This window comes from Canis lupus, chromosome 10, assembly GCF_048164855.1.
Source record: "Canis lupus baileyi chromosome 10, mCanLup2.hap1, whole genome shotgun sequence".
Classification (NCBI taxonomy): Eukaryota; Metazoa; Chordata; class Mammalia; order Carnivora; family Canidae; genus Canis; species Canis lupus.
In genome coordinates this window covers 69,634,812-69,657,213 of record NC_132847.1, presented here as the reverse complement: position 1 = coordinate 69,657,213, position 22,402 = coordinate 69,634,812, and the positions used below count along the sequence as shown (strand labels likewise).

The window sequence follows — 22,402 nt, the reverse complement described above, 5'->3', positions numbered from 1 at the left end:
TTGATCCCACGACCCTGAGATCACAACCAAGACCAAAACCAAGAGTCGGATGCTCAACTGCTATGTCACCCAGGCGCCCCAGGAATCTGTTTTCAACAGACTTGCCAGGTGCTTCTGCAAAGTGACCAGGTCTGGTAACCACCAATACGAATCTTCATTCATGAGCAGACAAGAAAAGGCACACAATGTATGAAGAAAACCAACAGCCTCAAAGAAGGGCAGCATTTGTCAAGGAAATTAGAATTTAAGCAGGAAAAACAGGGCAGAACTGTCCGGTGTCAAGCTGTGTCCTCAGAGAGATCTGAGTGGAGACTGCATACATAAGAGCGGGAGGCTCCCCACCCTACAAGGCTCCTGCCTGCCTGCTGCACACTCAGGTCACAGTCACTGGTTCAAGCAGCAACCCTTTCCAGATAACCATCCGACCCAACCCTGAGGCCACGCCAGGGCGGGGAATCCACTCCCTGCTGTTCTGGACACTCCTCAACTTCCCAGATCTGGCAGGATGATTAATTCAATAGAAGACTATGAACTGATGCTAGGAAACAGTCACACTATACCAGTAAGGAAAAGAAATGGATTCTAAAACGGTATATACAATATGGCCTTGATTCTTTGCAAATTAAACACGCCCTTACACATACACTCACAAATAAGTCGGGAAGGGTATAAAAATGTTAACTGACAATGGTCTTTTCTGAGGAGTCAGAATACAGGTGATTCTTCGCTTTCTCCTTTCCACTAAGTTTTCAACAAGGAAGCCATCTGACAGTGATAACAAGGAGGAAAAAACAATGAGATATACTTTTACCTTTAAATCAGGACAGAGAGCAGCCCGGGTGACTCAGTGGTTTAGTGCCGCCTTCAGCCCAGGTTGTGATCCTGGAGACCCGGGATCCAGTCCCATGTCAGGCACCCTGCATCGAGCCTGCTTATCCCTCTGCCTGTGTGTGTGTGTTTCTCTCTCTCTGTGTGTGTCTCTCATGAATAAATAAATAAAATATTTTTAAAAAATAAAAATAAAAAATAAATAAATCAGGACAGAGCTAAGGTAATAGGGCCTCACAGCTCCTTGACACTCTTTCCTGACCACCCCAGCCCCACCAACTCAGACCACCCCAGAAACCTCCCTTGTCTGGTAGACTCCCATATCCCAGTGGGGATAACAGGAACTGCCTGCAAGGTTTGGGAGAGAGCAAACAAGAAAAAGTACTTGACACAAGGCATGGCACGTGGTAAGTAATCAACAAATGGTGGCTACTTCATCACTCCCTTCATCAGCGCCCACCAACTAGACGAGTGAATTCCAGGGTGCCAGACCGCAGGCCATTGCTAGGGGCCAAGCCACTGCTTTTCTATCACTCCCTCTGCTCCTAGAGAAAAAGGCTGTTTGTGAAGAAAAACCAAGCACGCTGATAGGGGTAAGCCTAAGACTAGGAGAGCCGGAACCCCAGGGAGGGCCTAACTCCTGGGCCGTTCTGCCTATGAACTCTGGCCAAAGTCCTGTATGTTGGTAACTACCCCAACCTTTATAAAGAAAATTGTATACAATCAAAAAAAAAAAAAAAAAGTGCTGGACAAGTCGTCTCGGAAGGTTTGAGCTCAGGTACGAAGTCTGCCACTGGGCGACCTTCCTCTCTCTGGATGTCAAGTCTCCACAGAGAAAATATTACCCGCTCTCCCCAGGTAGTTGCAGAACCAGTGAGGACACACATGAAGGGCTGTGCTCTGGACAGGGCTCTTATCTCTGTTAGGGCTACTTGAAAGGTTGGATTTGCCCAGACCCTTGGGGAAGCTGCTGCCCCACTGTTCTTTGGGGGACCCCAGGCGTGCTAGGTCGGGGTTTGGGAGCAGGGGCCCCCTGCCCATTTCTCTCTACCTCAAGCCCCCAGGGCAGCCCCTGTGACCCTCCTGAGGGTCTGGTCACTCCTGGAGAAGAGAATTCTCCTACATCTGCTGTGGGTCAGATAGCGCGGTCACAGCACAGCTTCCAAGGCGAGCCCACAGGAGCTGACCGACCTCCCGCCCCCCCGGGGCTGACTTGGCACCTGTTCTGTCCCTGAGCCAAAGGCCAGAGGAGGGAGGAAACCTTGAGATGTAGTAACAAGACCGCGATTTAACCCTGAGCTGCTTGCTCCTGGGACACTAGGGGTGCGCACCGGTCTCCCAAAGACCAAGCCGGCGCGATCACTGCGGCCAAGTGGGGCAGAACCAGTGCACCTGGCACCTGGCACCTGGCACCTGGCGCGACCGGCCGGGCAGCAGGGGTGCCCCGCGGACTGCCCAGCCGGCCGAGGGCCCCAGCCCCTCCCGGGCACCTGCCCCGGCACGGGGTGCGCGGCGGGCACTCACCGAAGGTGGCGAGGTAGAAGGACAGGCCGGGGCGGGCGCGCCGGCTCCCGAGGGCCACGCGGTGCAGGGAGCGCTGCATGGCGGCCGCGGACCCCGAGGCGGCGGTGTTGCTGCCCGTCGCCCTGGCAGCAGGTTCACCGCCCGCCCGGCCCGCGTCGGGAGGCGGAGGCGGAGGCGGAGGCGGAGCGGGGCCGCGGCGTTTGAACGGGCGGCGCGCCCAGCCCTCATTGGCCCGCGCCGTTTGAATGGGGAGGCTTCCACCGACGGCCGGAGACAGCCGGGAGGACAGCCGGGGGACAGCCGGGGGGACAGCCGGGAGACAGCCGGGGGGACAGCCGGGGGGACAGCCGGGGGGACAGCCGGGGGGACAGCCGGGGTGGACAGCCGGCAGCGCCCCACCTGCAGGCCCGGTGGCCCCTCCTCCGCGCTCCCCGCAGCCCGCAGCCCGCAGCCCGCAGCCCTCCCCGAGGGCCCGGGAGGACCCGGCGGCCGCACCGGGCTCCCGGCTCCAGGCTGGAAGTGCCCGCCCCATGCGAGGCCCGTGGCCCCTGGCGTGTCCACGCAGGCGGGCTTGGCCTGCTCGCCCAGCTCCCCCGAGCCAGCAATTAGCCAGGTTCCTAACATGCTTTGAAGCCCAGACCTGTAATCACCAGACCCAAGCAAGGGCAAAGGAGCATCCTCCCGGCCCAGTGTGGTGGGGTTTGGGAAAGTGTTCTCCATGCTTGGACCGGCTGCCCCCACCAGGCTGCAGCCCCCTTCCCAAACTCTGCCCTCTCCATCTGCCTCTTGAGCCTCCTCGTGGATGGGAGCAGCCCTCCCCGCACAGGTCCAGACCAGAGCAGCTTGCTCGGCCAACCTCACAGCCCCCTATCTGCAGCCTGCTGCCATGGAAAAGGAGCGAGGACAGAAACACACGGTTGGCAGGCAGGGTAGGCGGCTTTCGGTCTCCAGAGCCAGGTGTCAGGAGGCAGAGCTGGAAGGAAGGTCAGTCCCTGCACTGCTTTGTCAGCAAACATTTGTGGGACACCTCCTGGGAACAGTTTCACACCAAGACATCTGCTCTGCAAATCTCTGACTGTTGCTGCTGTGGGAGGGAAAGCTGCTGGTCTTATGTAAATCTAAAAATGGGAGGTGTTGGAAGTTGCCAGATGGATATCTGGCTGAGGGATCCACTCAAGACAAGGTTGGAAGATGCAAGAGAGAAAGTGGGGAGAAAGTTGAATGTTTTGTGTACCAGGTGCCAGGGGCTGAGCTGGGCAATTAACACACATCATCTCATTTAATCCTCATGGTGATCCTGAAAAGTATTAGCCCCAGTTTACCAGGGATAAATCTGAACCTCAGGCAGAGAGGGGAGGTGACTTGTCCAAGGCTGGCAGAGCTAAAATTTGAACCCAGGCCTGCCTGCCTGACATCCTCTGTCCATTCTTCTTTGGCCTCCACACCTGCCTCATGGACAACAGCAAAGCAAGTGCAGGTTGCAGACTTGCCTTCTTGAGGCAGGTAAGGAATCTTGAAGGCTCAGGGCCAGCTGGCTACCACAAGGAACGGACACTAGAGAAGGAGCCCTGGAATCAGCAAACTAATGGTCAAGTGCAAATGAGTCACATAAAGGCCAGCGGACTGTTTGAAACCTGGCACTCTATGAAGCCCTTGCTCTGCCCTTTGCCCAATCCACATACCACGAGCACTGCCCAGAGCAGAGGCAAGCCTACTCCTCTGGCCCCAACCAGTGACAGACAGACTTACCTGCACCCTGGACTTGAATGTGCCTGATTCTCCTCCTGGCTGGGGTAGTTTGCGTCCACGCATCCTTTCTCAGCACAGAGGTATGCTGGCCCTGCCACTCCATCCAGCATCGGGCTCAAGCCACAGGATGCAGAAAGGACACTAAGGCTGGTGGTGTTACAGACCTGCAAGAACAAGATAGGAGCTGGAGTTAGGCATGACGGAGGATGCCCCTGAGAGCAGTGTTTATTCCCAATATGAATTAGAAAGCATGGCATTGTGGAGCCAAGGCAAAGGAAGGTCCACACAGGAAGGGACAGTGATGTGCCCAAGGTAGCAGTGGCCCCTTCACAGCTCTGCCTGGGGCCACAGTGGAGCCTGTATCGGGGAAGACAATCTTGAGCTCAGGAAGCCATGAGCAAAGTACAGATGCACACTCAGGAGGGTGGGACCCAGAAGAGCAGGATAGAGCTGCATTCAAATAGTGTGGGCTAGTGGGGGTGGGGGGTGCGGAGACTGAAACTCACACTGACACTTCACCCCCACTCAGAGTAAAGGGCCACTCTGCAGCTAACCTACTCAGTTGGGAGAACCCAAAGCCACTCTGATCCTGATCTGACCCCTCTAATGCCACCATCTCCACCACTTTAACCAGCAATAGTAAGGCTCCTTTACTTAGTAGAACACTGGACACTCCCTTCTCTTAAAAAGAGAGGTCACTCTTCTCAGGAGAGGGAGGATAGAAATGAATGGGAACCTGGGCAGAGGCCCTACAGGAGAAACTGGGCCTATTCACGCACATTACTGTCCAAAGGGGCCATCCAGAAAGGGTTGCAGTCATGGCCCTGCTTTCCCTAAGGAGGCAGGGGAGTTTGCTAGCCAAGCCTGTCTTTCTGGCATGCCCTAAGCACTCTAGCACCCCCGGGGCTGTGGGCCTCAATGTCTCCCTTACACCTGATTCACACTCCACAGTGCATAGTATACTCCAGACACAACACAAACACATGTTGCACATACTCTACACATATACATATACATACCATATCACCATGTACACACATACACAAATACACCATATACAGGGGCGCCTGGGTGGCTTAGTGGGTAAGCACCTGCCTTCTGCTTGGGTCATGATCTCAGGGTCCTGAGATTGAGCCTCCTCACCACCCCCCGCCAGTGGCAGGCTCCCTGCTCAGCAGGGAGTCTGCTTCTTCTCCCTCTGCCCTTCCCCCCAACCTGCTTGTGTGCACACTCTCTCTTCTAAATAAATAAATAAAACCTTTTATAAATAAATTTAATGAATATATAAATAGTGATTTTGTATCTAGAAGAACCCCAAAGACAGTTTGGGTGGGAGGAAGGGACTAAAGGGTTTATCTGGCTACATCTTTGCATTAGCTATCAAAGAATCATAGTGCATTTGAGATATCGTCTAGCCTAATATCCAAAACATTTTTGAAAAAAAATAATAATAAAGGGGACTAGGACTACCATATATTAAATGAAATTATAATGATGTAGCACCAGACAGAAGACAAACAGATCAATAGAACAGAATAGAAAGTTCAATGAGGGAAAGTGTTTTTTTTAGAAAACAATAAATTTTTTAAAAATTTTTAACTAAAGATTCATTTCAAAAAGTTAGAAGAAGCTAATTTGATAAAAAATTTTTTAAAGAAACAAGTTAAATTTTATTTTTTAAAAAACTAGACTTGGGGCAGCCCAGGTGGCTCAGTAGTTTGGCACCTGCCTTCGGCCCAGAGCATAATCCTGGAGTCCCAGGATCGAGTCCCACGTCAGGCTCCCTGCATTGAGTCTGCTTCTCCCTCTGCCTGTGTCTCTGCCTCTCTATGTGTCTCTCATGAATAAATGAATAAAATCTTTAAAAATAAATAAATACATACATACATACAAAAAATAAATAAATAAATAAACTAGAATTGAAGAATGGAACCAGAACCTGATTCTTTGAAAAAACAAATAAATAGAACTCCAGCAAAACAGAAAAAAACTACAAATAAACAAGTTTAGGAAAGAGAAAGATGGCCATGCTACAAGGTAAAGGATCAAGGTAATTCTTTAAAGTATAAGAGAAAACCATCGCAACTTTATAATTTTGAAAATCTAGGGGGAAAATAGGTGATTTTCTAGAAAGTATTAATTACTAAAACTGAAACAAGAGTTTGAAATTTTTAGTAGATAGATGACTAACCATACATATAATACAAAAAGAAATCAAAACTCTACCTGACAAAATTATAGAAGACCCCAATAGTTTTAGAGGCCAATTCTATGAGACCTCGAAGAAACAGTCAATATCTATGTAATTTAAACTGTTTCAGGACTAGATGAAAAAACTGGAAGATTTCTCAGTGCTAGGTATAAAGTTAGGCAAAGACAAAAACCAGTTAAATTTAGCAACAGAAATTTATAAACCAAAGTTCAAAGAGAAAAATAAGGGACGCCTGGGTGGCTTAGCAGTGAGCCTTCGGCTCAGGGTGTGATCCCAGATTCCCAGGATCAAGACCCACATCGGGTTCCCTGCATGGAGCCTGCTTCTCCTCCCTCTGCCTGTGTCTCTGCCTCTCTTTCTGTGTCTCTCATGAGTAAATAAATAAAATCTTAAAAAAAAAAAGTAGAAATTAATGAAATACAAAACATACATAGAGGAGCTCTATTAAAAATGAGACAAGGGCAGCCCAGGTGGCTCAGCGGTTTAGCTCCACCTTCAGCCGAGGGTCTGATCCTGGAGACCTGGGATTGAGTCCCATATCAGGCTCCCTGCATGGAGCCTGCTTCTCCCTCTGCCTGTGTCTCTGACTCTCTCTCTGTCTCTCATGAATAAATAAATATTTTTTTAAAAAAGAGAGAAACAAAATTGAGCCCACATTCTCCCAGTCTGGCCACATTCCTTTTTTAAAGGAAAGCCAGAAATCTCAAATTTTTCATTTAATATCTCCCATTTTTTTAATATGGGCAATTCACTCAAAAAATTGTAAAATATTTTATAGGCCAAATAAAATCTATCTTTGCCTTATAACTAATTTGAAATCTCTACTAGACCAATCTGATTTATGAATGTAGACACAAAGTTCCTAACTAAAATATTAGCAAATCAAAGCTGGCAGGATTCATGATCAAGTGATATTTATTCTAGGAATATAAAGATCATTCAGATTTAATGAGCATATTAGTGCCGAGGTTGGCAAACTATGCTTACAAACCAAATCTGGCCCACCACCTATTTTTGTACAAGTGGACTAAGAATGGATTTTATGGGGCACCTGGGTGGCTCAGTGGTTGAGCATCTGCCTTTGGCTCAGGGCTTGATCCCAGAGTCCTGGGATCAAATCACACATCTGGCTCCCTGCAGGGAGCCTGCTTCTTCCTTTGCCTGTGTCTCTGCCTCTCTCTGTGTCTCTCATGAATAAACAAAATCTTTTTTAAAAAATGGATTTTACATTTTTAAATGGTTGAAAAAAATTAAAGCTTTTTTATGGCCATAAAAAATTTTTAAATTTTAAATTAAAAAATGAATTTAGGGGCAGCCCAGGTGGCTCAGCGGTTTAGCGCCGCCTTCAGCCCAGGGTGTGATCCTGGAGACCTGGGATTGAGTCCCACATCAGGCTCCCTGCATGGAGCCTGCTTCTCCCTTTGCCTGTGTCTCTGCCTCTCTCTCTCTGTGTGTCTCATGAATAAATAAATAAAAATCTTTAAAAAAAATTAAAATATATATAAAATATATGTATGTATGAATCAAGAAGACTTACAAATCAGTAAGAAAAATATAAATGTACAAAAAAAACAGAATAATCATTGCACAGGAGAGGCATAAAATACTGATAAATCAGAGAAATAAAAATGTTTTAAAAAGCATCTGCCTCCAGGAAGTTCAAGCATTTCTATTGATGAAGCAACTAAAGGTCAGAGCTGTTAACTGAATGGGGTTGCCAAAGCAGTAAATAAACATTGGATAAATCAGAATCCAGCCAAAGAATCATTATAGAATATCTTCCCTTCCCTACCAGTCCTCCTGCTCAGAATGACTAGGTTACACACAAGGGGACTGAAATCTCTGTGGCTACTGACATGTTAAAATTCAATTCAAGGAGCTCCTGGGTGGCTCAACTGGTTAAGCAGTTAAGCCTCTGACTTTGGCTCTCAGGGTCCTGGCCTCAGGCTCCCTGCTGCGGGGGGGCAGGTGGGGGGGGAGTCTGCTTCTCCCTCTGCCTCTCCCCCTCCCTCCATTCCATCCATTCGTGTTCTCTCTCTCTCTAATAAATAAAATCTTTTTTTTTTTTAAGATTTTATTTATTTATTCATGAGAGACACGAGAGAGAGAGAGAGAGAGGCAGAGACACAGGCAGAGGGAGAAGCAGGCTCCATGCAGGGAGCTTGACATGGGACTCGATTCTGGGTCTCCAGGATCATGCCCTGGGCCAAGGCGGCACTAAACCGCTGAGCCACCGGGCTGCCCTAAATAAAATCTTTTTTAAAAATAATAAAATTCAACAGATGTTTATGAAGCTAAACACTATTTTGTGCTGAACCTTACACTTTTCGCTGGGGTTCTAGAAGTGAACAAGATGGGGCATATGATTTAGTAAGAGACTGGATGGGTATTACAACAGAGGAACCATCATGTTGACCTGTGGCAGCACAGATTAACGTCTCATTCAGTCTGAGTCGCAGGCCAGGCTGAGGTCGTAAAAGAAGTCAGAGAGGACTTTTCAAAGAAAAACATCTGAAGGATGATGTAGCCAACAAAGGAAGTGAAGGAAGGGTTACCACAGGCAGAAAGAACAAAACACACCCAGCAAAAGGAGAGTGAAGCATTGTTCGTTTGGGGAACTCAATGATGGGAAGCCTCACATGGCAGGGAAGTTAAAAGTATGGGGGTGGAAGTAATATGCAAGAAGGTAAGCATCATACAGAGCTTCATTATTATTAAAAAGAGCTTGGTAGGTGGTTCCCCAGATGAAAATCTGAGGTCTGATCCCCCACCCCAAGAAAAGCAAAAAGGGTGCAGGGTGAGCAGAAACTCTAGACATCACCCAGAGGAACTATCAAAAATGTACCTCCTGGAAGTTTCAGAATTCTTATTTCCATAGAAAGGAAATGGGTTTGTTCTATGTAAGACTATGAAGCTTCATCCCTGGAGATTTTTTAAAGACTGGGTTAAACCCAGGCCCAAAAACATTATAGGTCTCTAGAGGAGTTTTCATCTTTTCCTTTTAACTTTAACCCATATTAGGAAATACATATTTATAATGTGAATCCAATGATGGGCTGGAGCCAATTCATACAGGCCCATGAGGGCAGATAGTGAAATGTGCAGGATTTTGCAAGGTGATTATTAAATGCAGCCATTATTAAATTTACATTATGCAGACTAACACACTCAAAATAAATTCTCCAAACTCATCATTTCCTAATTATTTTACCATTTTTTATTATTATCTATACTACTGTGCATAGACTGTTCCCAACTCCATGTGCAGTGATGTCACACTGGTTGCTCAAAACCAACCATGGTGGGAGTATTTGCACTAAAGAAATTGGCAAGTACTATAAATCAGGGCTTTATTTGGTTTGTTGATTGTCTAGATTAGGATGCAATTCTAGGGATCCCTGGGTGGCGCAGCAGTTTGGCGCCTGCCTTTGGCCTAGGGCGCGATCCTGGAGACCCAGGATCGATTCCCACGTCGGGTTCCCGGTGCATGGAGCCTGCTTCTCTCTGCCTGTGTCTCTGCCTCTCTCTCTCTGTGCTATCATAAATAAATAAAAATTAAAAAAAAAAAAAAGGATGCAATTCTATTTGTCAAAACACCATTTAATTAAAACTGTAGGTTGGCTATGGATATGAGAATTAGGAAAAAATCAGTGGAGGCATCCAATGAGAATCAGTTCGCTATATGGAATTCACAATAAGGAGTTTTTGTATATTTTAACCCAAAAGAAAGGAGATGGGGCTTTGTCCTAAGAGCACAGGATATTCGTCAAAAGATTTTAAACAACATTCCAAAAAAGGCTTTAATTCATGTTTTAGAAAGATCACTCTGGCCAGAGTGAGAAAAAATGGATGGGGGTAAGGGGTGGCCTTGGAAACATGGAAACAGAAAGTACTGTTAGGTGAAGTCTTTTCTAGGAGTCCAGAAGATGATAGTGGCTGGAAGGCATGGAAAGAGGTAGAGTCAATAGTACTTGATGACTGACTGGAAGATAAAATGCAAAAAGGAATCCTGGCTTGAGAAATTCAATGTTTAGAAGTGCCCTTTCAGTGTCTGGCTGGCTCTGTTGGGATAACCTATGACTCTTGATCTCCGGATCATGAGTTCGAGCCCTATGTCGGGTGTAGAGATTACTGAAAAAATAAATAAACTTAAAAAAAAAAAAAAGTGCCCTTTACAGAGATGGAGAACATGAGAGGAGGAGCTGAGTGACCCACATGCCATCCAAGTGGAGATGTCCAATGAACAGCTGAAGATACTAGACAAGAAGTTCAGGAAAAAAAGATTAGGCTAGAAATATGGATGTAGAAATTCCCAGGAAAGTCATGAGCATGGATAGGAGAGTCCAAGGAGCATGTTTAATGTGAAAAGAAGGCTCAGGAAAGAACCAAGGAGTGTACCAACTGAAAAGGCAGGCAGGGGAGAAAAGGCATGAGAGGGGGAAGGAAAGCCTGGGAGCGTGTTAAGGAGGAAATAATTGTCAACCGCGTCAAATACTGTTGAGAGGTCAAGTAGGTTAATAACTGAGAAGGGTCCATTGGATTTAGCAACAAGGCAGTCATTGTTGACCTTCCATCCCAGAATAAAATGCTGGGAGGCAACAGCTCCACATGAATGAAAATGTACCAAATTCACTCTAAAAGGAAAAATACCCTGGGCTCAAAGCCAGAGAATATCCTTGGGTCATGTTTTCTTCTCGTCCTAAATTTAACCAACTGGAATGCTTTGTAAAGTGGTATTTTATTCACCCTTGAAATGCAGGATTTGCTCTTTAAAAGTGTGTCTGCAATTCATCTTCAAGGTAGAACACAGTATCTCTGAATTAATGGTTCTCTATAAGAGCAGATGCTGGTTACAGTAAGTACCGCTGAGAAATTGTAATTTGCCTCATGTGGAGAAGCCTTTGGTGACCTAAATGCACAAACAGGGTCTAAATGGAAACCAAGTAAAAAACTCAAGATTCCAAGTGAGCCAAGAGACCAGGACCAATCTGGCTGTGACATCTGTCACCCCACTGATTGCCAAGGTCACTTCAGTTGATCTGGCTAGCCAGGCAGGTGTCCCCCTCCTTCCTCACTGCTCCATGTGCCATGTATGTCCCTCCCAAAGTAGCACACTTGGTCAAAGTGAATCACATTCCTCAATAGAGGAGGACCATTATTCAGTCAAGGGTATAAGAGTAGCTGTGCTCCCCTGCTAGAACCTCCAAATAAGTTCTCAACATACAAGAGACCAGTGCACCTGGGTGGCTCAGTGGTTGAGTGTCTGCCTTTGGCTCAGGTCATGATCCTGGGGTCCTGGGATCAAGTCCTGTATCAGGTTCCCTGCAGGGAGCCTGCTTCTCCCTCTATCTATGTCTCTGCTTCTGTGTCTCTCATGAGTAAATAAATAAAATCTTTAAAAAAAAAAAAAAAAAGTACGAGACCAAAGCCCTTACCACCAGAGAATTGTAAAATAGTTGCTGAATCCAAAGATAAAAGCCAGAGCCTTGACAAAAGCATAAGAAGAAAAGCAGAGTCCCCAGTCTCTCCTAGAATGGCTCAGTGTCCTTGTAGTTATGTTGAAAGCCTTTTTCAAAAGGTACCATTTTCTTGGCCTGACAACATTCAACTTGGTGTGGCATAGTCAAGAGGTTTCATAGGCCCTCAAAAAGTCTTCTGAACTTATATTTAACCTCTGCCTCCAGCCAAGATGGAGTAACATCTTGGCATTGGATCCAGTTCAAGGACTAGATTTTCCCTCTCACCTGAAACAACTAAAAGATTGGACAAAAAATATGAAACAATGATTTTCAAGATATTAGACCTCAAACAAAAAGGTCAGTGATCTCTAAGAAACAGAAAACCAACAAGGTGAGCCCGACAATTGCCCCAGTTTATTGCCCAGAGAGACTTGCTGAAAGGGAGAGGGAACCTGGACAAACTCCAAATCCCTGAATTGAGTTGTTCAGGAGGCCAAGGCAGCTAGAGTTCACAGGACAGAGTGTCAGAGAAAGAAAGTTGCACAAAGAGAGAGCCCAAGAGATCTGCAAAACCCTCAGATAAGTGCTTCTAAGCTGGGGGTTTGATAAATGTATCCCAAGGTTGGGGAAAGAACCATACAAGAGGGTTACAAGGAACTGTCTTTGAGGCTCACACAGGGCCAGAAATAGTTCCTCTATTCATCAGCCAGACTGGGAAGACCCCCTAATTCATGGGGCATGGAGTAGTGACTCAGAAAGATTTTGCTTCAGCTGTGGGGAATAATTAGCCCTGGACTAAATGACACTCTGATGCTATCCAAAAAAGCTTAAAAGTAAGACCCCAAAAGATCAAAATGTTTGTAAGTAATTTAACAAGCTGAAGAATATTTAGAGGAATGTGGGGATCTCTGGGTGGCTCAGCGGTTTGGCACCTGCCTTCTGCCCAGGGTGTGATCCTGGAGTCCCAGGATCAAGTCCCACATCGGGATCCCTTCATGGTGCCTGCTTCTCCCCCTGCCTGTGCCTCTGCCTCTCTATCTGGGTCTCTCATGAATCAATAAATAAAATCTTTTAAAAAAAATATTTAGAGGAATGCAAAAATACCCAACAACCAACAAGGTCAAATCCACAATGTCTAGTATCCAATAAAAATTTGTGAGGCATGCATGGAAGCAGGAAAATAGGGCCCACAGTACGGAGAAAAGTCAAGCAATAGAAACCAATCCAGAAATGACACAGGTGATAGGATTAGTAAACAAGTACATTATAATGGTTATTACAACTATATTTTTATGTTCAAGGAGCACTTTAAAAGCATGTTGAGATGTGGAAACTATAAAAAAGACCAAATCAAACATCTAGAGGTGAAAAATGTAATGTCTGAGATGCAAAAATACACAGGATGGGGTTAATAGCAGATTAGACACCATAGAAAAAAGAAAGATTAGTGAACATGAAAATATAGCAATAGAGGGACACCTAGTGTCTCAGCAGTTGAGCACCTGCCTTTGGCTCAGGGCATGATGGTCCAGGGATGGAGTCCTGCATTGGGCTTCCTGCAAGGAGCCTGCTCCTCCCTCTGCCTATGTCTCTGCCTCTCTTTCTGTGTCTATCATGAATAAATAAATAAAACCTTTTAAAGGAAATGAAAATATAGCAACAGAAGCCATCCAAAATAAAACATAGAAAAAAAGGACCCTCCCCCCGCAAAAAAAAAAAATAAACAAAAAGACCATTAGTGAGCTTCAGGACAACTTCCAGCACCTTAGTACATACATAATTGGAATCCCTGAAGGAGATGAGGGCCAGAAATATATTTGAGGAAATAATGTAAAAATTTTCCAAACCTGATGTAAATTTCAAACCCACAAATCCATGAAGCTCAATGAATCACAAGTGAAAGAAATATGAAGAAACCTACACCAAAGCACATCATGATCAAACTGTCTAAAACCAATAATAAAGTGAGTCTTGAGAGCAGTCAGAAAAGAAACCCAGATTACATACAGAAGAACAAAGATGGGATTAGCCAGGCAGCCCAGGTGGCTCAGAGGCTGCCTTCAGCTCAGGGCCTGCCTGATCCTGAAGACCTGGGATCGAGTCCCATGTTGGGCTTCCTGCATGGAGCCTGCTTCTCCCTCTGCCTGTGTCTCTGCCTCTCTGTGTGTGTGTCTCTCATGAATAAATAAATTAAAATCTTAAAAAAAAAAAGATGGTATTAGCCTTCTCATCAGAAACACACACCAGAAGACAATGAAGCTGCAACTTCATTGAAAGAAAAAAAAAACCTGCCAACTGAGAATTCTTTACCCAGCAAAAATACCCTTCAAAAATGACGGTGAAAATAAAGATCTTCTCAGACTTCCAAAAGCTGAATGAATTCATCATTGACAAAACCTGCACCACAAGGAATGTTAAAGTCTTCCAGGGATCCCTGGGTGGCGCAGCGGTTTGGCGCCTGCCTTTGGCCCAGGGCGCGATCCTGGAGACCCGGGATCGAATCCCACGTCGGGCTCCCGGTGCATGGAGCCCGCTTCTCCCTCTGCCTGTGTCTCTGCCTCTCTCTCTCTCTCTCTCTCTGTGACTATCATGAATAAATAAATAAAATCTTTAAAAATTAAAAAAAAAAAAAGTCTTCCAGGCAGCAGGAAAATGATACCATCTAGAAATTTTGATCTGCACAAAGGAATGCAGAGAACACCAGAAGTGGTAAACTACATGGATACATACATTTCCTACTATTTTAATCTCTTGGAAAGAACAATATAACTAGTAGAAGGAATTGTTGGCTTAAAAAACATCCAGAGCTCCCTGTATCCTCAACTAAATTATTCTATGTTGCCTTGTCTAAATCCTGACAAAGTAATTGCAAAGAAACAAACTCCAGGGGAACAATTAGCAAGTTAACATTTGCAGTCATGTGGGAGTGTGGATCCTACTTCGGGCGGAAAGTAGTTCAGATATGTTTTAGTTTAAAATGAGGCAAGCACAGCTGAGAGCTATGTCTCAGCTGGACTGCACTCAAGCTGGACCGTGAGGCTTATGTAGAGCAAAGCCTATCTCTAGGTGAGTGTCCTGTGGTGGTGAGTACTCTTTCAGTGGACAGTAGCAGAGCATATTGGGAAGAACCATGGGGATGGAGGTGATAGCATCCAGAGGACTCAAAGGTTCTCCCTATTCTCATGTGCCTATCCTCATCCCCTTGGCCAAAGTTCTCCTCCCACTTCCTGATAATTCCTCTGTTCTGTGGCTCTTCCTGCCTTCTAGTGAGGTGTGTTCTCCAGCCATGCCCTTAAATCCACCTTCCCGCCTCTAGATCCCCTTCCTCTGAGATCTCCTCTCTTGCTGCTACTCTGTGCTGTTCTGAGAAGGACCCATATCTCTCTCCAACCCCAGGCCCAGGGCCACCTCTGCTTTGATGCACTAACCAATGCTCTTCTTCCTCTCTGCACCCACTGCCTTCCTGACTGCTCACCTAGACTAGCCCTAATTGTCTGCTTCCAGATCTTCCTACCCACCTAGACTGTGTGCAACTCTACTGCAGTGACTGGGGTGTGTCTTCTCAGTAGCTGCCTACTGTCCACCCTGGCATCTGGCACACATTTTAAAAAGGCAAATCTTGCCAGGAAATTCAGATCTAAAGTCAGCATACAAGGCATAAATTGTGAATAACCAAATTACCTTCAAATAAGCCCTTCGTCATCCATTAAATACACATGGTATTGTAAATCAGAAGGGGAACAGCAAATTTGCCTTCTGCATTTCACACTCCCTCTGGACTGTATTTTCACTGAGTGGCAGAGCTGGAACAGCCCTGCCAAGTGCACTGTACTCCCCGTCACTCCTTCCTGCTTGTGCTTCATTTTTTGGCTCTGTACATTGATTGAACTTCCATAAATGAAAAGCATACAAAGCATAACTCCAGGGATGTCTGGGTGGTTCTGTTGGCTAAGCAGCTGCCTTCAGCTCAGGTCTTGATTACAGGGTCCTGGGATCGAGCCCTGCATCAGGTTCCCTTCTCAGTGGGGGTCTGCTTCTCCCTCTCTCTCTGCTGCTCCCCCTGCCTGTGCTTGCTCTCTCTCTCTCTCTCTCTCTCTGTCAAATAACAAATAAAATCTTTTTTAAAAGGATAATATAAAAATTTAAAATATTTCTTTAAAAGCCATAACTTCACTGTAAAAGTTTGATGGAGGAATTCTCTTATCTTTCCTTAAACTGGTTTTTCCTTGGGACCTCCTAGTTTCAAATAAATGACAGCACCTCACTGAATCAGTTTGAAAATTCTTTTGGCTCCTCCCTCTCCCTCACTCTTTCTAGTTTCTAGGTTTCTGCTAATTTTTCCTTTGTGCCAGGCCCCCTTCTTTCCATTCCACTGCTGCCTGCACACTCCAGGCCCTGGGCACATCCCACCTTGAGTTTGGTGATAACCTCCTAACTGATCTTGCTGGGCTTGCTGGTGTCTCTCCAATTCACGTTTTGTTGCCATTGGATTAGCAATTTCTTTTTTTTCTTTTTTTTTTTTAAAGATATATTTATTTATTTTAGAGAGAGAAAGCATACAAGCAGGAGGGGCAGAGGGAGAGGGAGAGAGAATCTGAAGCAGACTCTGTGCTGAGCATGGAGCATGATGCAGGGCTCCATCCCACAACCTCGAGATCATGACCCAAGCCAAAACCAAGAGTTGGACATCCAACCAACTGCACCATCCAGGTGCCCCAGATTAACAACATGTAAAGCACCACTTTAGTCCTATCACTACCTTAGTTAAAAGCCATTGATGGCTATCACATAGAGCCCACTCTCTCCAGCCCAGCATCTGAGGCCCTGAATGACAGGGACACAGGCTGTCTCCAGCCCTGCCTTCCACTTTTTTCAGGCCAGAATATGACACTCCTTGCTTATCCTCCCACTCTTTCTAATCTGCATCACTTCCCTCCACCTGCCTAATGGCCACCTCCATAGACATCTCCATTTGCCAAAACCTAGTAGCCTCAGATGGTAGCATCTAAAGTGCCCCTCTCTCTTCTTGTTACTAGAGCTCCTTCTCTGTACCACTCAGCTCACTATTGCCTTATATGAACCCTGAAGGAAAGAGATGTGTCATGCATGTTTTTCATTCATTTGCTCACTTCGCATATATTACTGAGCATTTCCAATGTGTCAAGCACTCAACTAGGTACTGAAGGTACATGCTGAAGACAAATGCCACTCAGAACTCATGGTCTGGCTGTGGAAGGTGGCATCAGACAAGCCATGAATTCCACAGAGGCCGGGAGAGGGAAAGTGAAAGAGGAGGACCTCATCCCTACCAGTGGTCAGAAAAAGCTTCCCCAAATACGTAACAGGTAAGCTGACATCTAACAAATGAGTAGAGGGACACCTGGGTGGCTCAGTGGTTGAGCGTCTGTCTTCAGCTCAGGGCATGATCCTGGGGTCCTGGGATGGAGTCCTACATCAGGCTTCCACAGAAAACCTGCTTCTCCCTCTGCCTGTGTCTCTGCTTCTCTCTCTGTGTGTCTCACGAATAAATAAAATCTTTTAAATAATAAAGAATGAGTAGAAAGTAGTCAGGCACAGAGGGAAGAAAAGAATTGTACAGGTTGAAGGAAAAGTATAGGGAAAAAAAGTTTTTTTTAAAAGCCCGAAGGTAAGAGAGGACATGACTCATTAGAACCAGATGATGGGCAGCCCAGGTGGCTCTGGGGGTTTAGCACCGCCTTCAGCCCAGGGTGTGATCCTGGAGACCGGGGATCAAGTCCCACATCAGGCTCCCTGCATGGAGCCTGCTTCTCCCTCTCCCTGTGTCTCTGTGTCTCTCACGAATAAATAAAATCTTAAAAAAAAAAAAAGAACCAGATGAAAAAAATCATGACTAGAGCACATAGTACCAGAGAGAAGAGGGGGGAATTGGGGCGAGGGAGACAAGCAGGGCCCTGCCAGGCCACAGACCTATCTTACAAGGCTTGTAAGACAAGCAAAGGGGTTGAGTTTGATCCAGAGGCCAAGAGAGAGTGTTGTTTTTGGAGATTCCTTCCAAAACCAGGCCATCCTTAGAAATAAAAGAGACTCAAAAAAAAAAAAATCTGAATTTATTGGTTTCATCCTCCCTGATTTTTTTTTTTTAAGATTTTATTTATTTGGGAGAGAGAGAGCACACAAGCAAGGGGAGCAGCAGAAGGAGGGGACAGAAGCGGAGAGAGAGGGGGAAGCAGACTCTCCACTAGGCAGGGAGCCCGATGTGGGGCTTGATCCCAGGACCTGGGGATTGTGACACAGAGCCAAAGGCAGATGCTTTAGCCATCTGAGCCACCCAGGCGCCCCTCCTCCCCGAATTTTTAAACAGGCAAAATCTGATCAAGATAGGGGTGCCTGAGTGGCTCAGTCATTTAAGTGGCTGCCTTTGGCTCAGGTCATGGTCCTGTGGTCCTGGGATAGAGTCCCCATATCGGGCTCCCTGCTCAGTTGGGAATCTGCTTCTCCCTCTCCCTCTGCCCCTCTCCCCAGCACATGCTTTCTCTCTCTCTCTCTCTCTAATAAATAAAATCTTTTCTTAAAAATTCTGATCAAGGCAGTCGAGTCGTTGCCTCGGCCTGACGTGGATATGTGGCCTGCTGTGCCCACTCTTCACACCCCATTGCTCTCGCTGCCTGCAGGATGGCCCACAAGTAGATCTACTACTCGGACAAGTACTTCTATGAGCACTATGAGTACCAGCATGTCATGTTACCCAGAGAACTTTCCAAACAAGTACTGAAAACCTATCTGATGTCTGAAGAAGAGTGGAGGAGACTTGGTGTCCAGCAGAGTCTAGGCTGGGTTCATTACATGATTCATGAGCCAGAACCGCATATTCTTCTCTTTAGATAACCTCTTCCAAAAGAGCAACAAAAATGAAGTCTTTCTGGGGATCGTCAATTAAATCTTTTTCAAATTTAACGTATATGTGTATGTAAGGTAGTATTGAAAAATGTGCAAATTGTTGATCCATACCTGGTCATGAGCTGTATTCTTCACAGCAACAGAGTTCAGTTAAATGCAACTGCAAGTAGGTTACTATAAGATGTTCAAGATAAATTTCTTCTAGTCAGTTTTTCTCTTAATATAAGTGCCTGTGTGACTTTGTTACTTTTGTTAAATAAAGTTTGTATGTTGTATTTTTAAAAAATAAAATAAATTAAAAAAATTAAAAATCTGATCAAAATAAATTTAGGAGCTGCAAATCAGCATAAGAGCCTCCAATAATTTTTGGTATTTCTACCTATCAAATGCTGCCTCCCTCAATTTCTGCCCAACTGATGACTGTCAGGACCATCAATAGCTCCCGATTTCCCCAAATCCTAGGACTGTGGGCACGTCCCAGGATTTATCCAGAACTCTTGAACGAGTTCTTCCAATGACATTCTAAATTGTTCAAAGATGAATTCATTCATCAGAGCATTTAAATTGGATCATCTATCTCATTGGTGAAATGTGGAGTTTTTTCCTCCATTTACTCACAAGGACATGTCTTTGGCTGTGTAAACTCTGGCCTCAGAAAAGAACCAGAGGCCACCAGGCTTCAGAGTATCATTTTCACAATGTAATATCACCACCTAGTGGTCCCAAACAGCTTTGCCAAGTGATCAAAAAAAATTTCTAGCTAGCTTCCAGGGAATGATTCTTCATCTCCCTAGAACTTTTCATATCTCTATCAAGACAAGCTAAGGGTCAATTAGAATTCAGTATTAGAATTATTATTAGTATTAGAATAGGTATTCAGTATTGGTTAGATAAACATATAAACAGAAGGACAAAATAATTTCATACCCTGGTACCTTCTGACAACCGAAAGAGACAATTTAGAAAATCTTCCCCAGACTTCTCTAGATTCCAAAGGACCTCTAATCATTCTTATCTAACAGTCAGAGGCATTTATGTCTTTAATTCAGCAAACAAGGGGCACCTGGGTGGCTCAGTCAGTCAGTAAGCCTCTGTCTTCAGCTCAGGTCATAATCTTGGAGTCCTGGGATCAAGCCCCATGTCAGGCTCCCTCAGTGGGGAGTCTGCTTCTCCCTCTCCCTCTGCCTGCCACTACCCTCTGCTGGTGCTCTCTCATGCTCTCTCTGTGTCAAATAAATAAATAAATAAAATCTTTTAAAAAAATAATTTAGCAAACAATTCCTTTAGGCATATTTGAATAAACAGATTTTCATTAAGGGTCACTGCTACCCTGGTTGAAACCCTGACTCTCTCCCATCAAAGGGAGCTTACTGTAACCCACAAACAATGAAGAACAGAGTCTGTTACCCCAGATGTCAGGACCAATACCAAAACAGGAAATTGCTGGCCCTGCAAGGAGGAAAGTGTAGACACAGACTGCCTGAAGACTCACTGACTGCTTTTAGGCACAGGTCAAACCAGGCTAGGTGTCATTGGAAATGTGCTCCTTTTATAAGGATCCTAGGACCATATTCCAACTAATTCTTAAGACCTCTTGTCTGCTTAAATGCATAAAGTAATCTCCAAGCAATTCTAGCTAGAGCTTCCTGGGCTGTTGGGCCTTCGTTCTCCTGATTCCTACGGCCCAGATAGTGGGGAAGTGGCAGTTAGCAACAGTTACCTGGCTCCTCTTCTCTCAGAACATGGAGAGGCTAACCCAAAGTGCTCGTGAGGGCTCTTTCCTCTCAGTCAATTCTTTTCTACGTGATCTCATCCTTCCTTTCTGATAAAGACTGTCCCAGGCTCTGCTGTGCATTAAAGAGAGGGAATTAGAGAAGCATCAGAGTTCAGTGGATGAGAAGAGCAAGGACCCAGATTCTAAGCCCAGCCCCCTTCCCTTGCTGGCCTTGGATTTCTATTAAATGACTTTATCTCTCCAGCAAGGCCACCAGGTCCTGGGATGAAGGTTTTGGGCCAACTCCAGAGATGCCACTCATATTGTAATCATTGTAGATCTGTATATTCATTGAGAGAATTTTCAACAGATCATAGCAAAGTGTCTTAAAGGATGCTTTTTTTTTTTTTTTTTTTTTTTTTTTGGTTCTCGAAGCCCCAAATGAGTTCTCATCAGCCCTGGATTCTGAGCCTGTTTTCTAATCTACAAAATGGAGACAATCCCCATCTATCTATAGATTTGGCCAGAGAACCAACCAAAATAGTGGGTATGAACTGCTTGAAAATTGTAATGTGGCGTGCAGATTATATTGCCCTAAATTCTTTTTTTTTTTAAGATTTTATTTATTTATTCATAGACACAGAGAGAGAGGCAGAGACACAGGCAGAGGGAGAGGGAGAAGCAGGCTCCATGCAGGGAGCTCTAAGTGGGACTCCATTCTGGGTCTCCAGGATCACACCCCAGGCTGCAGGCGGCGCCAAAAGGCTGCGCCACCCGGGCTGCCCTATATTGCCCTAAATTCTGTTTGTGATCTGAGGGATTGGTGTAACAAAGGTGAAACAAGTTTCAGCCTGCAAATAGTTTTTCCTCCCTTTGAAAACAGAAGCAAAGGCCAGTGTTCAAACAGCAAGCATCTTCTCATTCAAAATGTGTCATGATTCAAAGGTAACTTTATGCTCATCAACAAAACTGAAAAGAATCTGCCAATTTCTGAGAGTTGCTTGACTAATAGTTGTATTGGTTAATAGAATTTCTCTTCTGAGTCTTCAGATAAAATGACCAAATGAAAGCTCAGCCCTGCCCTGTCCTCAACCTCACTACTGACCACTGGAAATCGAGTTTGCTTGAGTGGACAGGTCTGAGGGAAGGCTTAGATGTTGAAAAAAGGTGTAATTTTCAAGTTAATCCACACAAGTCATTCTGCAATATAATGTACGTTTGAGAAATAATTATTTGCAGAAAAACAGCCCACATAACACCTCTTGGATTCTTGGACTCCTCTTATTATGAAGATTCAGCTAAGTATAGTTCAGTCTAGTAACACAAATGATGTCATATAATTTTGATTTGGCTTGGAAGAGAGGAATGAGTAGGCAGCAGTTTTAGCTTTCTAATTTGGTCTGTTTGGAGACAACGTTAAAAAAAGAGTTAACATTTAATGTCTTTCTTGTACGAACTGTACTTAGTGGAACCAAATAATTGATGAGGGATAGGTTTCTCTTATGAAAAGATCTCAGGGGGCGCCTGGGGGTCTCAGTCAGTTGAGTGACCGACACTTGATTTCGGCTCAGGTCATGAGCTCAGGGTCGTGGGATAGAGCCCCACTGGAGTGAGCAGACTGCTTGGGATTCTCTCCCTCTCCTTCTGCCCCTCCCCTTGCTTGCGTGCTCTCTCACTAAAACTAATTGATAAATCTTAAGGGGGGAAAAAAGATGTCAGACCCAGTCCTGAGTTCCACTTCCAACAAAAGTGTGAGACATTCACAGACTGTTGTCCAGTGACAATTATTTTTAAAAATGTTTATCGGGCAGCCCTGGTGGCTTAGTGGTTTAGCGCCGCCGTCGGCCAGCGGTGTGATCCTGGAAACCCGGGATCCAGTCCCACATCAGGCTCCCTGCATTGGAGCCTACTTCTCCCTCTGCCTGTGTCTCTGCCTCTCTCTCTCTCATGAATAAATAAATAAAATCTTTTTAAAAAAATGCTTATGTCTCAGCAGTTGAGCATCTGCCTTTGGCTCGAGTAGTGATCCCAGGGTCC

The 22,402-nt window shown here is 45.4% G+C and overlaps 1 protein-coding gene and 1 pseudogene across 6 annotated transcripts in view; one reads left to right on the top strand and one right to left on the bottom strand.

Annotated features, from left to right (window-relative positions):
- The window catches only part of RGS3 (regulator of G protein signaling 3), a 137,864-nt gene extending 117,293 nt beyond the window's left edge, over positions 1 to 20,571 (bottom strand). For 2 of the 6 annotated variants that reach the window (XM_072842445.1, XM_072842447.1), the window contains exon 1: positions 2,353 to 2,490. In XM_072842445.1, coding sequence (XP_072698546.1) covers positions 2,353 to 2,431 — 79 coding nt within the window. In that variant the 5' untranslated portion in view covers positions 2,432 to 2,490. Of the gene's footprint in view, positions 1 to 2,352; positions 2,493 to 4,101; positions 4,266 to 20,371 lie in introns of those variants that run through there. The other 4 variants (XR_012038498.1, XM_072842446.1, XM_072842444.1 and 1 more) reach the window with 4 other exon arrangements.
- Positions 18,427 to 18,889, top strand: LOC140641004 (cyclin-dependent kinases regulatory subunit 2 pseudogene; annotated as a pseudogene).
- Positions 20,572 to 22,402: the final 1,831 nt, after the last annotated feature.